This window comes from Nerophis ophidion, linkage group LG01 (assembly GCF_033978795.1).
Source record: "Nerophis ophidion isolate RoL-2023_Sa linkage group LG01, RoL_Noph_v1.0, whole genome shotgun sequence".
Lineage (NCBI taxonomy): Eukaryota > Metazoa > Chordata > Actinopteri > Syngnathiformes > Syngnathidae > Nerophis > Nerophis ophidion.
This window is the reverse complement of record NC_084611.1, coordinates 9289213-9307593: the sequence shown is the minus strand read 5'-3', so window position 1 is coordinate 9307593 and position 18381 is coordinate 9289213. Positions and strand designations below refer to the sequence as shown.

At 40.8% G+C, this 18381-nt stretch overlaps 1 protein-coding gene across 1 annotated transcript in view; it reads left to right on the top strand.

Moving 5' to 3' along the window:
- The window catches only part of malt1 (MALT paracaspase 1), a 73104-nt gene that overhangs the window by 14084 nt on the left and 40639 nt on the right, over positions 1-18381 (top strand). Inside the window, 8 exon segments of the mRNA XM_061895560.1 lie at positions 1551-1717; positions 1795-1916; positions 7038-7182; positions 10998-11134; positions 11136-11168; positions 11231-11327; positions 15444-15467; positions 15560-15604. Coding sequence (XP_061751544.1) covers positions 1551-1717; positions 1795-1916; positions 7038-7182; positions 10998-11134; positions 11136-11168; positions 11231-11327; positions 15444-15467; positions 15560-15604 — 770 coding nt within the window.

Genomic DNA, 18381 nt, shown 5'->3' with positions numbered 1-18381 from the left:
TTCCCAGTGCCACCCACACTGGTTTAAATGTAACTTAGATATTAGAACTTATTATTACTTAGAACAACCTTCCCCTCTCATGGCGCAAATAAACTAGCACAAAAAGTCAACACAAATGGTCACACAAAACACAACCGGCTCACTGAGCTTTGTGGATATTATAAAAACAAAGTCCAAGCACAACACATAATTCAATGTTACACTCGTTTAAATTCCCTGCAATGCATGATGGGGAAAAATGCAAAACACTCTCCTCACACGTATGTATGTTTGGTGCATTTTAGCTGCTTGACACTTCACCCTTGCTCCTGATGGGTGCTGGTTGGCGCCTTGCATGGCAGCTCCCTCCATCAGTGTGTGAATGTGTGTGTGAATGGGTAAATGCGGAAGTAGTGTCAAAGCGCTTTGAGTACCTTGAAGGTAGAAAAGCGCTATACAAGTACAACCCATTTATCATTTATCATTTATATTGGGTTTCACTATGTAAAGCGCTTTGAGTCACTTGAGAAAAGCGCTATATAAATATAATTCACTTCACAACTTTCCCTGTCCGTAAAGAAATACATCCATCAGGTTTCAATCAATCAATCAATCAATCAATGTTTATTTATATAGCCCCAAATCACAAATGTCTCAAAGGACTGCACAAATCATTACGACTACAACATCCTCGGAAGAACCCACAAAAGGGCAAGGAAAACTCACACCCAGTGGGCAGGGAGAATTCACATCCAGTGGGACGCCAGTGACAATGCTGACTATGAGAAACCTTGGAGAGGACCTCAGATGTGGGCAACCCCCCCCCTCTAGGGGACCGAAAGCAATGGATGTCGAGCGGGTCTAACATGATACTGTGAAAGTTCAATCCATAGTGGCTCCAAGACAGCAGTGAGAGTCCCGTCCACAGGAAACCATCTCAAGCGGATCAGCAGCGTAGAGATGTCCCCAACCGATACAGGCGAGCGGTCCATCCTGGGTCCCGACGAGCGGTCCATCCTGGGTCTCGACTCTGGACAGTCAGTACTTCATCCATGGTCATCGGACCGGACCCCCTCCACAAGGGAGGGGGGGACATAGGAGAAAGAAAAGAAGCGGCAGATCAACTGGTCTAAAAAGGAGGTCTATTTAAAGGCTAGAGTATACAGATGAGTTTTAAGATGAGACTTAAATGCTTCTACTGAGGTAGCATCTCGAACTGTTACCGGGAGGGCATTCCAGAGTACTGGAGCCCGAACGGAAAACGCTCTATAGCCCGCAGACTTTTTTTGAGCTCTAGGAATCACTAATAAGCCGGAGTCTTTTGGCGCCCGGTTAGCCTGAATACCTTCCATCGTGTTCTGTAAACTTGCAGCATATCGCTCATTCAGTCAATTTTGGGATTTTTGCAGTTTTTAGCTTTTGCATTTGTTTTTGATGCTGCAATTTCGGAATTTTCCCTGTCGGATTTATTTTGTGGTTCTGGTGTGTTTTTGTCGCTGGCCGTTTGTTCGCTCCCCTGCCAGCCAATGACTCATTCGCTTTCAAATGTCTTCCCACCCCCGTCCTTCCAGCCAGGACGACTTGGAAATGTGCTCGCTCAAAGTCCTGCATCCCGACGGCAGCCCGAGCCGCACGCTGCTGAGGCTGATGGGAGAGCGAGGCTGCACCCGGGGTCACCTGCTGGACTACCTCCAGACGCTAGGCAACGCCGAGGCCCTCCGGTGCCTGAAAGCACCAGGTAGAGAGCGACAGTCGAAGCCGGGGTGACGTCACACGCTCATGTCTGGGCTGACGATTTTTTTCCGGGGTGTTCAGCCGTGCAGGTGCTCATCCAGCCGCAGTCGGTGGCGCTCGTGTGCGGTCACAACCTGCGGCTCTGCTGCCACGCCGTGGGCCAGTCGCCGGTCCAGTACCAGTGGTTCAAGTCCAAAGAAGAGGTGAGCAACCCACAATGCAACCTTACAGTTAATACATTGTGTAATTGGTAAATAAAAACAGAATGCAATGATTTGGAAATCATTTTCAACTTATATTCAATTGATTAGCCTGCAAAGACAAGATATTTAATGTTCGAACTGAGAAACTCAATTTGTGAGAGTCCAGTCCATAGTGGATCTAACATAATAGTGAGAGTCCAGTCCATAGTGGATCTAACATAATAGTGAGAGTCCAGTCCATAGTGGATCTAACATAATAGTGAGAGTCCTGTCCAAAGTGGATCTAATATAATAGTGAGAATCCAGTCCATAGTGGATCTAACATAATAGTGGGAGTCCAGTCCATAGTGGATCTAACATAATAGTGAGAGTCCAGTCCATAGTGGATCTAACATAATAGTGAGAGTCCAGTCCATAGTGGATCTAACATAATAGTGAGAGTCCAGTCCATAGTGGATCCAACATAATAGTGAGAGTCCAGTCCATAGTGGATCCAACATAATAGTGAGAGTCCAGTCCATAGTGGATCTAACATAATAGTGAGAGTCCAGTCCATAGTGGATCTAACTTAATAGTGAGAGTCCAGTCCATAGTGGATGTAACATAATAGTGAGAGTCCAGTCCATAGGGGATATAACATAATAGTGTGAGAGTCCAGTCCATAGTGGATCTAACATAATAGTGTGAGAGTCCAGTCCATAGTGGATCTAACATAATAGCGTGAGAGTCCAGTCCATAGGGGATATAACATAATAGTGTGAGAGTCCAGTCCATAGTGGATCTAACATATTAGCATGAGAGTCCAGTCCATAGTGGATCTAACATAATAGTGAGAGTCCAGTCCATAGTGGATCTAACTTAATAGTGAGAGTCCAGTCCATAGTGGATGTAACATAATAGTGAGAGTCCAGTCCATAGTGGATCTAACATAATGGTGAGAGTCCAGTCCATAGTGGATATAACATAATAGTGAGAGTCCAGTCCATAGTGGATCTAACATAATAGTGAGAGTCCAGTCCATAGTGGATCCAACATAATAGTGAGAATCCAGTCCATAGTGGATTTAACATAATAGTGAGAGTCCAGTCCATAGTGGATCCAACATAATAGTGAGAGTCCAGTCCATAGTGGATCTAACATGATAGTGAGAGTCCAGTCCAAATTGGATCTAACATAATAGTGAGAGTCCAGTCCATAGTGGATCTAACATAATAGTGAGAGTCCAGCCCATACTTGATCTAACATGATATCGTGAGAGTCCAGTCCATATTGGATCTAACATAATAGTGAGAGTCCAGTCCATAGTGGATCTAACATAATAGTGAGAGTCCAGTCCATAGTGGATCCAACATAATATTGTGAGAGTCCAGTCCATAGTGGATCTAACATAATAGTGAGAGTCCAGTCCATAGTGGATCTAACATAATATTGTGAGAGTCCAGTCCATAGTGGATCTAACATAATAGTCAGGGTTCAGTCCATATTGGATCTAACATAATAGTGAGAGTCCAGTCCATAGTGGATCTAACATAATAGTGAGAGTCCAGTCCATATTGGATCTAACATAATAGTGAGAGTCCAGTCCATAGTGGATCTAACATAATAGTGAGAGTCCAGTCCATAGTGGATCTAACATAATAGTGAGAGTCCAGTCCATAGTGGATCCAACATAATATTGTGAGAGTCCAGTCCATAGTGGATCTAACATAATAGTGAGAGTCCAGTCCATAGTGGATCTAACATAATAGTGAGAGTCCAGTCCATAGTGGATCCAACATAATATTGTGAGAGTCCAGTCCATAGTGGATCCAACATAATAGTGAGAGTCCAGTCCATAGTGGATCTAACATAATAGTGAGAGTCCAGTCCATAGTGGATCTAACATAATATTGTGAGAGTCCAGTCCATAGTGGATCTAACATAATATTGTGAGAGTCCAGTCCATAGTGGATCTAACGTAATAGTGAAAGTCCAGTCCATAGTGGATGTAACAAAATATTGCGAGAGTCCAGTCCATAGGGGATCTAACATAATATTGTGAGAGTCCAGTCCATAGTGGATCTAACATAATAGTGAGAGTCCAGTCCATAGTGGATCCAACATAATAGTGAGAGTCCAGTCCATAGTGGATCTAACATAATAGTGAGAGTCCAGTCCATAGTGGATCCAACATAATAGTGAGAATCCAGTCCATAGTGGATTTAACATAATAGTGAGAGTCCAGTCCATAGTGGATCCAACATAATAGTGAGAGTCCAGTCCATAGTGGATCTAACATAATAGTGAGAGTCCAGTCCAAATTGGATCTAACATAATAGTGAGAGTCCAGTCCATAGTGGATCTAACATAATAGTGAGAGTCCAGCCCATACTTGATCTAACATGATATCGTGAGAGTCCAGTCCATATTGGATCTAACATAATAGTGAGAGTCCAGTCCATAGTGGATCTAACATAATAGTGAGAGTCCAGTCCATAGTGGATCCAACATAATATTGTGAGAGTCCAGTCCATAGTGGATCTAACATAATAGTGAGAGTCCAGTCAATAGTGAATCTAACATAATATTGTGAGAGTCCAGTCCATAGTGGATCTAACATAATAGTGAGAGTCCAGTCCATAGTGGATCTAACATAATAGTGAGGGTTCAGTCCATATTGGATCTAACGTAATAGTGAAAGTCCAGTCCATAGTGGATGTAACAAAATATTGCGAGAGTCCAGTCCATAGTGGATCTAACATAATAGTGAGAGTCCAGTCCATAGTGGATCCAACATAATAGTGAGAGTCCAGTCCATAGTGGATCTAACATAATAGTGAGAGTCCAGTCCATAGTGGATCTAACATAATATTGTGAGAGTCCAGTCCATAGTGGATCTAACATAATAGTGAGGGTTCAGTCCATATTGGATCTAACGTAATAGTCAGAGTCCAGTCCATAGTGGATGTAACAAAATATTGCGAGAGTCCAGTCCATAGTGGATCTAACATAATAGTGTGAGAATCAGTCCATAGTGGATCTAATATAATAGTGAGAGTCCAGTCCATAGTGGATCTAACATAATAGTGAGAGTCCAGTCCATAGTGGATCTAACATAATAGTGAGAGTCCAGTCCATAGTGGATCTAACATAATAGTGATAATGCAGTCCATAGTGGATCCAACATAATAGTGAGAATCCAGTCCATAGTGGATCTAACATAATGGTGAGAGTCCAGTCCATAGTGGATATAACATAATAGTGAGAGTCCAGTCCATAGTGGATCCAACATAATAGTGAGAGTCCAGTCCATAGTGGATCCAACATAATAGTGAGAATCCAGTCCATAGTGGATTTAACATAATAGTGAGAGTCCAGTCCATAGTGGATCCAACATAATAGTGAGAGTCCAGTCCATAGTGGATCTAACATAATAGTGAGAGTCCAGTCCAAATTGGATCTAACATAATAGTGAGAGTCCAGTCCATAGTGGATCTAACATAATAGTGAGAGTCCAGTCCATAGTGGATCCAACATAATAGTGAGAGTCCAGTCCATAGTGGATCTAACATAATAGTGAGAGTCCAGTCCAAATTGGATCTAACATAATAGTGAGAGTCCAGTCCATAGTGGATCCAACATAATAGTGAGAGTCCAGTCCATAGTGGATCTAACATAATAGTGAGAGTCCAGTCCATAGTGGATCCAACATAATAGTGAGAGTCCAGTCCATAGTGGATCTAACATAATAGTGAGAGTCCAGTCCATATTGGATCTAACAAAATAGTGAAAGTCCAGTCCATAGTGGATCTAACATAATAATGAGAGTCCAGTCCATAGTGGATCTAACATAATATTGTGAGAGTCCAGTCCATAGTGGATCTAACATAATAGTGAGAGTCCAGTCCATAGTGGATCCAACATAATAGTGAGAATCCAGTCCATAGTGGATCTAACATAATAGTGAGAGTCCAGTCCATAGTGGATCCAACATAATAGTGATAATCCAGTCCATAGTGGATCTAACGTAATAGTGAGAGTCCAGTCCATAGTGGATCTAACGTAATAGTGAGAGTCCAGTCCATAGTGGATCTAACATAATAGATCGGTTGGGGACGTCTCTACGCTGCTGATCCGCTTGAGATGGTTTCCTGTGGACGGGACTCTCGCTGCTGTCCTGGATCCGCTTTGAACTGAACTCTCGCGGCTGTGTTGGAGCCACTATGGATTGAACTTTCACAGTATCATGTTAGACCCGCTCGACATCCATTGCTTTCGGTCCCCTAGAGGGGGGGGTTGCCCACATCTGAGGTCCTCTCCAAGGTTTCTCATAGTCAGCATTGTCACTGGCGTCCCACTGGATGTGAATTCTCCCTGCCCACTGGGTGTGAGTTTTCCTTGCCCTTTTGTGGGTTCTTCCGAGGATGTTGTAGTCGTAATGATTTGTGCAGTCCTTTGAGACATTTGTGATCTGGGTCTATATAAATAAACATTGATTGATTGATTGATTGATTGATTGAATAGTGTGAGAGTCCAGTCCATAGTGGATCTAACATATGAGTGAGAGTCCAGTCCATATTGGATCTAACGTAATAGTGAGAATCCAGTCCATATTGGATCTAACATAATAGTGAGAGTCCTGTCCATAGTGGGGGGGTTCAGAAGGAGACCATCCCGAGCGGAGACAGGTCAGCATCGCAGAGATGTCCCCAACCGATTCACAGACGAGTGGTCCACCCCGGATCCCCACTCTGGACAGCCAGTGCTTCATCCGCGGCCACCGAACCTGTGCCCCCCTCCGCCCCCCCTCACGAATGTGAAGGGGGGGGCAGAGCAGAAAAGAAACGGCAGATCAACTGGTCTAAAAAGGGGGTCTATTTAAAGGCTAGAGTATACAAATGAGTTTTAAGATGGGACTTAAATGCTTCTACTGAGGTAGCATCTAACTTTTACCGGGAGGTCATTCCAGAGAACTGGGGCCCCAATAGAAAATGCTCTATAGCCCGCAGACTTCTTTTGGGCTCTTGGAATGACTAATAAGCCGGAGTTCTTTGAACGCAGATTTCTTGCTAGGACATATGTGGGCCACATGGCAGATACTGGAGATGCGTTCAAGATATCGACACATTTCTTTCTTTTCAGGTGCCAAACGGCTCCGCCCCGGACTTGGTGATCGCGCCGGTGGACGTGAAGGATTCCGGCTTTTACGTCTGCAGGGTCAACTGCGGCGACTCCTTTGAGTTCAGCCAGTGGGCTCAAGTGGACGTTTTGGACGTGTCCGTGCCATGTGAGTTTTTCCCTTGCCCTTATGTGGGCTCTGTAACGTGGATGTCTTTGTGGCTTGTGCACATACTTGCCAACCTTGAGACCTCCGATTTCGGGAGGTGGGGTGGGGGGGCGGAGGCGTGGTTAAGAGAGAAGGAGTATATTTACAGCTAATTCACCAACTCGAGTATTTCATATATATTTCATATATATCTATATATATATATAAAATATGTGTATGAAATACTTGACTTTCAGTGAATTCTAGTTATATATATTTATTTTATTAAATATAAAAATAAAAGAAATAGTGGAATTTTCGACGCCACCTATCAAATACACAGTAATAAAAACACAGTCGTTCTACTAACTGTACTGGGCTTGCTGGTTACTAAAAAAAAAACAACAACAACACTTACCTTTCACTATTTAAGTAACCTCTGTTCTGCCATTTGCGTATTGGCGAGCCATCTCCAAATCCGGGAACATATCCTTCACGGATTTGTTGTAGACATCCGCAAAGGAAAACGGGATGTTTCTTCCAACTATCAGCATAGCCATCTTTTTCTCAGCCTAAGATACACAATCGGGTCTCCATTTTGCGGCGACTCGTTTGAGTTCAGCCAGTGGGCTCAAGTGGACGTTTTGGACGTGTCCGTGCCATGTGAGTTTTTCCTTGCCCTTATGTGGGCTCTGTAACGTGGATGTCGTTGTGGCTTGTGCACATACTTGCCAACCTTGAGACCTCCGATTTCGGGAGGTGGGGTGGGGGGGCGGAGGCGTGGTTAAGAGAGAAGGAGTATATTTACAGCTAATTCACCAACTCGAGTATTTCATTTGTGTATGAAATACTTTACTTTCACTGAATTCTAGTTATACATATTTATTTGATTAAATATAAAAATAAAATGAATAGTGGAATTTCCGACGCCACCTATCAAATACACAGTAATAAAAACACAGTTGTTCTACTAACTGTACTGTGCTTGCTGGTTACTAAAAAAAACAAAACAACAACACTTACCTTTCACTATTTAAGTAACCTCTGTTCTGCCATTTGCGTATTGGCGAGCCATCTCCGAATCCGGGAACATATCCTTCACGGATTTGTTGTAGACATCCGCAAAGGAGAACGGGATGTTGCTTCCAGCTATCAGCATAGCCATCTTTTTTTCAGCCTAAGATACACAATCGGGTCTCCATTTTGCGAGGTGGCCCGTAATACTGGGTTGTGAACGATGCTGCGCTGCGGACGCTTTGTGCTTTGTTGACCGTTCATGACTGAGTATGGAGAAGTTTGTTCTACAAAATTGACTGGCAACATACCCCTTCCCCTTCGAACTCTCCTGGATAAACTGAAATTCTTGTTTCCATTCGTTTTGGAACTTGCAAGCGGATTTCTTCATTTTGCTCGTCGACGGTGTGATATATTGGATTGGAGTCAATAATCAGGCGAGGTGATGAAGTTACGTCTCTTTACTGCGGGCTTCAGAACAGACTCCCTCACTTGCCGTCAGGTGCACAACACCACGTGAATCGTTGGCCAATCAAAAAGCAACCCCATAACGCTATAGCTAACATTCACCAGGAGATGGCGACAGACAACATAGATCACTCTATTACAGACGGCGTCGCCATGGCTGTAATTTCCTCGTTCTTCTGCTTCGTCTCCTTGTGTGTGCAATTTTTTATTAAAATCCGTAGATGTTGCAACGTGATTGGGCAGGAAAGCTGTTTATATAGTCTCCACTCAGGTCCGCATGGAGCTGGAGGGGGCGTGGGCTCCAGCTCCGGCTGAATTTCGGGTGATTTTCGGGAGAAAATTTCTTCCGGGAGGTTTTCGGGAGAGGCGCATGAATTTCGGGAGTCTCTTGGAAAATCCAGGAGGGTTGTGAAGTATGCTTGTGCAGCCCTTTGAGACACTTGTGATTGAGGACTGTATAAATAAACATTGATTAATTGATTGATTGATAATATGGTACATTTCTTGTCTACTTTATACTTTTTGTTTTTGTGCCCTTGTGTGCATTATCCTTTCCTTATTCATCCTTTCCATCCCTTTGTAACTGAGCTACTGTGTGGAACAATTTCCCTTGTGGATCATTAAAGTTGGTCTAACCCAGGGGTCGGGAACCTTTTTGGCTGAGAGAGCCATGAAAGCCAAATATTTCAAAATGTATTTCCGTGAGAGCCATATCATATTTTTTAACACTCAATACAACTAAATGCGTAAGACCAACATTTTTATAGTATAAAAAGTCTCTTATTCTTTTTCCTAACATTGTTATTCTGAAGCTAACCAATAATAAATAAAATGTCATGTATGTTGAACATGTTTTTGTTTGGCCATGTGCTGTTTGTCTTTTGGACTCTTTAGGTTCCTGTTTTTCCACTCCCCTGTCTGGTTTCCTTGGTTACTCATTTTGTCCACCTGTCTCTGGTGGACAAAATGCCCGCTCACCTGCTTCCCGAGCACTAATCAGAGGCAGTATTTAAGCTTGTCTTTGCCAGTCAGTCGCCCTGGCGTCAATGTGATCTTTTTCTTGCTCTCTGCTGACTTGTTTCATGCCTTGCCATAGTTTCGTGCTTCATGCCATGGCAAGTAAGTTTTGTTTGATTTATGTTCATAGTCTGTTAATGCGTTAGCGTTCTTCCTTAGCCCAAGTTGTGCCTCCGCTGTGAGCGATTTTTCTTTGTATCTTTTTTTAGTTTAAATTAAGACATGTTTTTACATAAATGCCATGTTCTGAGTAGTCTGCCTGGGAGAACGACCCCCCCAAAATTCTTCTTACCATTAATGCGACTTCTTGAACAGGTGCGGTAGGAAACGGATGGATGGATTTAATTAAATGCATGAGAATGTTTTATATGTTGAACGTTATTTTTAGCACTGTGAATTCCAGCGGAATTATTCACAATTATCGTGTTAAGCAATGTCAGCTAAGATTTATCCGAGAGCCAGATGCAGTCATCAAAAGAGCCACATCTGGCTCTAGAACCATAGGTTCCCTACCCCCTGGTCTAAGTCTAAGAAAGTGGTTTGAAACCGGTCTCTGTAAAAAATAATCCAAGCAACATTTTGACCAAAGAACCACTATTGCATGTTATATAGACCATAAAGAAGTCTTTAAAATGTAGGAAAAAAAGTATAATATAACCCTTTTGGTTCGCCTTATAATCGGGATAAATGGGTTAAATGGGTTGTACTTGTATAGCGCTTTTCTACCTTCAAGGTACTCAAAGCGCTTTGACACTACTTCCACATTTACCCATTCACACACATTCACACACTGATGGAGGGAGCTGCCATGCGAGGCGCCAACCAGCACCCATCAGGAGCAAGGGTGAAGTGTCTTGCTCAGGACACAACGGACGTGACGTGGTTGGTTCTAGGTGGGATTTGAACCAGTGACCCTCGGGTTGCGCACGGCCACTCTTTCACTGCGCCACGCCCTATGGTCCGAAAAAGTGAAGTGAAGTGAATTGTATTTATATAGCGCTTTTTCTCTAGTGACTCAAAGCACTTTACATAGTGAAACCCAATATCTAAGTTACATTCAAACCAGTGTGGGTGGCACTGGGAGCAGGTGGGTAAAGTGTCTTGCCCAAGGACACAACGGCAGTGACTAGGATGGCGGAAGCGGGAATCGAACCTGCAACCCTCAAGTTGCTGGCACGGCCACTCTACCAACCGAGCTAAACCGCTCGGTATTGTGGGAAGCTACGCCTTTGACGGGCTACACTTTGGGCATTAGATAGATTTTTTTGCATCTTTAATGCGGCACTAAATGTATTAAAGTGCATCTTAATACTTCGTTTTTTCTCTGGTCTCCTCAGGCCAGTCCTCCGAGGGTCGTCTGAAGGTGGCCGTCCAGCCGGAGTCGCAGCGGCTTCACGCCGGCCAAACTTTACAGCTGGAGTGCGGCGCCGTGGGACGCCCAATACCTCGCTATCAGTGGCACCGGAACGGAGTGCCCCGTCGCCAACGCCAAAAGGAGGAAACTCACTGTAGGCTAACTCACATCTCTTTACAATCGTCCCATAATAACTTTTTTTTTTTTCTTCTTCAGATCCCTCACGTGACGCATGACAACCAGGGCGGGTATCGCTGCGAGATCATCAGCGGCGCAGAGAGAACCTGGAGCAAGGAGGTCCAGGTTGTGATCGGTAGGTGTATTTGCAGCAGCCATCAAAGGACATCTTTAATCGACTTGACATCTGAGTGGTTGTTTGTGTTTCTGGCCGAAAGCTCCAAGATGCTGGTACAGATTTCAGGAGCAGTGGAGTGCTCTGAAGGTAGCGTCATGCAGGGAGAGGGAAGAGTCAGTAGATTTTCTAGCTGCATGCACATGAATAACCCCTCCATGTGGTCATGGAAACCTGCACTCACTAGCGTCGAACATGCCTGGGATGGATGAGGATCACTTTCAATGCGCAATGAAGGGAAAGAAAAGAAGAGGGTGCTCTCACCAACACGACATCCAAATAATCTTTTTTTTTAATCTTAGTAAACAAAATAACGTATAGGAAAAATCATTCCGGCCTCTTCTTTAGGTATATCTTTTGTTGAGAGCCGTGTCATGAATAATTTGTGTGGTGAACAGCAGCCCTTTTCCTTTTCACGGATATTTTGACTACAGCGGTACCTCGGTTTTCGTTCGTAATCTGCTCCATAAACGAATCATACGAATACAGAATACCATATAAAATATTATTGATTGAATTGTGTTCCAGACACCCACAAATATGAACACAAGACCCTCTTTATAGAGAATTATTAAAGTTTTATATGTAGAAAAGAATAAAATAAATATAAATGAGTCGGGGCTTCACGGTGGCAGAGGGGTTAGTGCGTCTGCCTCACAATACGAAGGTCCTGCAGTCCTGGGTTCAAATCCAGGCTCGGGATCTTTCTGTGTGGAGTTTGCATGTTCTCCCCGTGAATGCGTGGGTTCCCTCCGGGTACTCCCGGCTTCCTCCCACCTCCAAAGACATGCACCTGGGGATAGGTTGATTGGCAACACTAAATTGGCCCTAGTGTGTGAATGTGAGTGTGAATGTTGTCTGTCTATCTGTGTTGGCCCTGCGATGAAGTGGCGACTTGTCCAGGGTGTACCCCGCCTTCCGCCCGATTGTAGCTGAGATAGGCGCCAGCGCCCCCCACGACCCCAAAAGGGAATAAGCGGTAGAAAATGGATGGATGGATAAATGAGTCGGTGAGAAACCTAAGGCATCTCACAATTCGATCCTGATGTATAAATTATACTAAAACCTTCCATCCATCCATCCATTTTCTACCGCTTATTCCCTTTCGGGGTCGCGGGGGGCGCTGGCGCCTATCTCCGCTACAATCGGGCGGAAGGCGGGGTACACCCTGGACAAGTCGCCACCTCATCACAGGGCCAACACAGATAGACAGACAACATTCACACTCACATTCACACACTAGGGCCAATTTAGTGTTGCCAATCAACCTATCCCCAGGTGCATGTCTTTGGAAGTGGGAGGAAGCCGGAGTACCCGGAGGGAAATTGTGCTTTTGGCTGCTGAAGTACGACTTGTACGCACAGTGTGTGCCTAAAAACGTATTTTTGAAAGCGTATTATGAAGATGTTATTTACCAAATTTAAGGAATGTTATTCAATCAAATAAAAGAAAATAGAGCAACTCCGATCCAAGCCCAGCTTCCTACTTGATACTTAATTTACTAAGCAATTGAGAAGACGTACCATTACAAAAATTTAAATGTATAAAAGCAACTTTGTGTGTGTGTGTGCGTGCGTGTGCGTATATATATATATATATATATATATATATATATATATAAGTGTGTATATGAGTGTATATATACATACACAGATATATATATGCATATATACACACACATCTGTATGTGTATATATATATATATATATATATATATATATGTGTATATACATACATATATGCATATGTATATACACATATATATACACATTACATATATATATATATATATATATATATGTATGTATATATACATATTAGATTAGATAGATTAGATAGTACTTTATGTATTCCGTCAGGAGAGTTCCTTCAGGAAAATTACAATTTTCAGCACAATCCCATTCAAGATCAGACAAACATTAAAGGGAGACAGAACAGGATCGCTGACGGGTCTGCCGGCTTCCAGCGCCCCTTACAAAAAAGATGACATACAGGTAAACAAAGGGGGGGGGGAGAAAAAAAATAAAAGATTAAATTAAAATAAAAAATCGGTCTTAGCCTAGGCCCTGGAGAGGGGGTGCAGACTGAGGCCAAGGGAAAACAACAACTCATAGCCATAGTACACATCCCTCTTCCATGTGTGTAAGAGGGACACATCAAACATCAAAGAACACAGAGGACATTAAAGACATTAAAGCAGCAGATACAACCAGACACTTCTACATACAGCTATGAATAAAAAGTAAAAGAAACACATCCACTGTGGTGGCCTCTGTGGTGTTCCACGCCATCGTCCGCTGGGGTGGAGGGAGAATGGCCAGAGACAGGAGCAGACCCAACAAAGCAACCAAGACAGCCAACTCCACTCTCGGCCAGTGTCCAGTCCGCATGGATGAGCGAGGATACGTCCAAGGTGACTGAGGTGTCCGACACCTGCTCACCCAGTCAAGACACCGTGAAGCCTCTCCGTCCCAGCGCTCAGTGCCAGCTCCGCAGCCCTGTCCCCTCATCCGCATCTCCTCCAGTCCCTCCAAACAGACTCTGGTGTAGCAGAGACCCAGCAGCTGGTCTCCATGGAATACACGGATATATATGCATATATATATATATATATATATATATATATATATACACACACACATACATATATATATATATATATATATATATATACACACACATACATATATATATATATATATATATATATATAAATACACATTTTATACACATACATATATATATATATATATATATACACATACATATGTATGTGTGTGTGTATACATATACATATATATATATATATATATATACATACATGTGTGTGTTTGTGTGTGTGTATATATATATATATAAAATGTGTTTGTGTGTATATACATGTGTATATATATATATGTATGTGTGTTTGTTTGTATGTATATGTGTGTATAAGTATATATATTTATATATATGCGTGTGTATATATGTGTGGGTTTGTTTGTATGTATCTGTGTGTTTATGCATATACTGTATATATATATATTTATGTGTGTGTGTATATATATATATATATATATATATATATATATATATAAAATGTGTTTGTGTGTGTGTGTATTTATATATATATATATAAAATGTGTTTGTGTGTATACAGTATATATGTGTGTGTGTGTGTCTTTATGTATGTATGTATGTATATGTACATATATATATATATAATGTGTGTGTATATATGTATGTGTGTTTGTTTGTATGTATATTCGTGTATATATGTATAAATATGCGTGTGATTGTGTGTGTATATATGTCAATCAATCAATCAATCAATCAATGTTTATTTATATAGCCCCAAATCACAAATGTCTCAAAGGACTGCACAAATCATTACGACTACAACATCCTCGGAAGAACCCACAAAAGGGCAAGGAAAACTCACACCCAGTGGGCAGGGAGAATTCACATTCAGTGGGACGCCACTGGATACTGCATACTTTGTGTGTATGTATGTATGTATGTATGTATGTCTTTTTATAAATATATATATATATATATATATATATACTGTATACATATGTATTTAAATATATATATACACGCACACACACACACATACTGTTACTGTGCTTTATCCCTTAAACAGTTCTCAACAGAGCGGAATATTCCTTAGGTCAGGAAATTATAAATCAATTTAGCGCCTCAAATGACAAATAAAAATGGCTGGATGGATTTAAAAAAACATCACTTTTACCTTTTATTGAAGACTTATTAGCAAAGACGGCGTCTAGATGACTGAGTCACCAGTGTGGCATTATTTTTTTGGGGCACTCGATTTTCGCAGAACGTTACGTGATGAAACTGAGTAGTTTGTTACGCGGAAATTTTGGCCGTACGATAACTGAGACGGAAAACAAAAATTCGGAGCAAAACCAAATTCTACAAAAAGTGGGGTACACAAAAACCCAGGTACCACTTTAGCTGATTTGATTGTATGCATGTTTAATTGGAATTAAGTATGTTGTATACAAAATGTGTAAACAATGAGTTCATGCTGCATAATTGACGCAGTAACTTTTTGTTGTTTCTTATTTCTAGATGACATTTACGCTATTGGAGGAGGTATTTATTACGTGCTAATATGTAATTTGCATACTTTGTGGGATGTTTGTTTATGGTCTTAAGCGGTGTCATTTGTGTTTGTTTATTTTTAGGTTCCGCTGAGTTTCTTCTAAATAGCATTCCTGAGCAACTTTACGGTGAGTATCTATGGGACTGAATTGGGACCAAAATAAATAAATGGATTTTTAAATAATTATTTATTTGTGTTTTTAAATAATTACAATTATAATACAATATGTTATTAAATGTAATTAATTTAATGTGAAACTATATATATTTAATTAATTATAATCGCACTAATCCGTCCACCTTCAAGGCTCAACTATTAACTATTAATTTTAAATGTTTTGACTGCATTTAATGCCTAATTGTTTTATATTTTGAGTGAATGATGGTTTTTTGTATGCATTGCTTTTTCTTTTCTATTAATTCTACTTTTATTGCCTAATGTAATTTGTTTGAGTTTTTAGAAACCTGCTTCATGATCAAATAAAATATAAAATACAATTAAAGACACTCCTAATTAATAACTAATATAAATGACATTTGATTGATAAATTATAGTATTTCACAATTTAAGTATTTTTAATATAAATAAATATTTTAATACTTAATTATTTAATATGTTCTCAGTTTTATGATTTGTTCCACCATTTGAATAATTATGTTTAAAGGCCTACTGAAATGAGATTTTCTCATTTAAACGGGGATAGCAGGTCCATTCTATGTGTCATACTTGATCATTTCGCGATATTGCCATATTTTTGCTGAAAGGATTTAGTAGAGAACATCCACGATAAAGTTCACAACTTTTGGTCGCCAATGAAAAAGCCTTGCCTTTACAGGAAGTAGCAGACGATGTGCGCGTGACGTCACGGGTTGTAGGGCTCAGCACATCCTCACATTGTTTACAATCATAGCCACCAGCAGCTAGAGCTATTCGGACCGAGAAAGCGACAATTTCCCCATTAATTTGAGCGAGGATGAAAGATTCGTGGATGAGGAAATTTAGAGTGAAGGACTAGAAAAAAAAAAGGCAATTGCAGTGGGAACGATTCAGTTGTTATTAGACCCATTTGCTAGGATGATTCTGGAAAATCCCTTATCTGCCTATTGTGTTGCTAGTGTTTTAGTGAGTTAAATAGTACCTGAAAGTCGGAGGGGGTGTGGCCTCGGGTGTGTAGACCGCCAATGTCTCTGAGGGAAGTCACGCAGTTGCAGCAGTACGGAAGCTCCACTGATGTCTCCCATAAGAGCCGACTTATTACCACAATTTTCTCACTGAAAACTGACGGTTGACATGTTCGCTTGACCGCTCTGTTCCATAATAAAGCTTCACCTTCGGGAATTTTAAACAAGGAAACACCGGCTGTGTTTGTTTGGCTAAAGGCTTAAAGATTCCCACCTCCATCTTTTTACTTTGACTTCTCCATTATTAATTGAACAAATTGCGAAAGATTCAGCAACACAGATGTCCAGAATACTGTGTAATTATGCGATTAAAGCAGACTACTTATAGCTTGGCTCGGGCCGGAAAATAATGTCCGCTACATCCTGAGACGTCAAACGCACGCGTCATCATACTGCGACGTTTTCAACACGACACTTTGAGTGAAATTTTAAATTGCAATTTAGTAAACTAAAAAGGCCGTATTGGCATGTGTTGCAATGTTAATATTTCATCATTGATATAGAAACTATCAGACTGTGTGGTCGGTTGTAGTGGGTTTCAGTAGGCCTTTAAGATGGCGGCAAGTATTGTAATCAATGAAATACTCAATTTGAGACATGATTTTCATCAAAATATGACTTGTATCGGTGATTTTTCCGCTGTTTTGCTTTGACTTTCAGAAATTGAAGGGAAAGTTTACATATTACCCTTTAGTCGACTAAATCTACTGTAGTTTTCATCGACCATAATCCTATGATATTTCGTCAACTAAAACTAGACTAAAACAAAAACAATTTGAATAACTAAATTATGACTAAAACTAAATTACATTTTAGTGAAAAGACTATGACTAAAACTAAATCAAATTTTGCTGTCAAAATTAACACTGCATCACTGCACCAAACCGGAAATGCTGATTATCGGTCCTGCTAGACACCGAACTCTATTTAATAATACAACTCTAACATTTGACAACCAAACAATTAAACAAGGCGACACGGTAAAGAATCTGGGTATTATCTTCGACCCAACTCTCTCCTTTGAGGCACACATTAAAAGCGTTACTAAAACGGCCTTCTTTCATCTCCGTAATATCGCTAAAATTCGCTCCATTCTGTCCACTAAAGACGCTGAGATCATTATCCATGCGTTTGTTGACTTTCAGAAATTGAAGGGAAAGTTCACATATTACCCTTTAGTCTACTAAATCTACTGTAGTTTTCGTCGACTATAATCTTAAGATATTTCGTCAACTAAAACTAGACTAAAACTAAAACAATTTAAATAACTAAACTAAAATACATTTTAGTCAAAAGACTATGACTAAAACTAAATCAAATTTCGCTGTCAAAATTAACACTGCATCATTGCTATATAAACTATCAGACTGCGTGGTCGGTAGTAGTGGGTTTCAGTAGGCCTTTAAGATGGCGGCAAGTATTGTAATCAATGAAATACTCAATTTGAGACATGATTTTCATCAAAATATGACTTGTATCGGAAATTTTTCCGCTGTTTTGCTTTGACTTTCAGAAATTGAAGGGAAAGTTTACATATTACCCTTTAGTCGACTAGATCTACTGTAATTTTCGTCGACTATAATCTTATGATATTTCCTCAACTAAAACTAGACTAAAACTAAAACAATTTAAATAACTAAATTATGACTAAAACTAAAATACATTTTAGTCAAAAGACTATGACTAAAACTAAATCAAATTTCGCTGTCAAAATGAACACTGC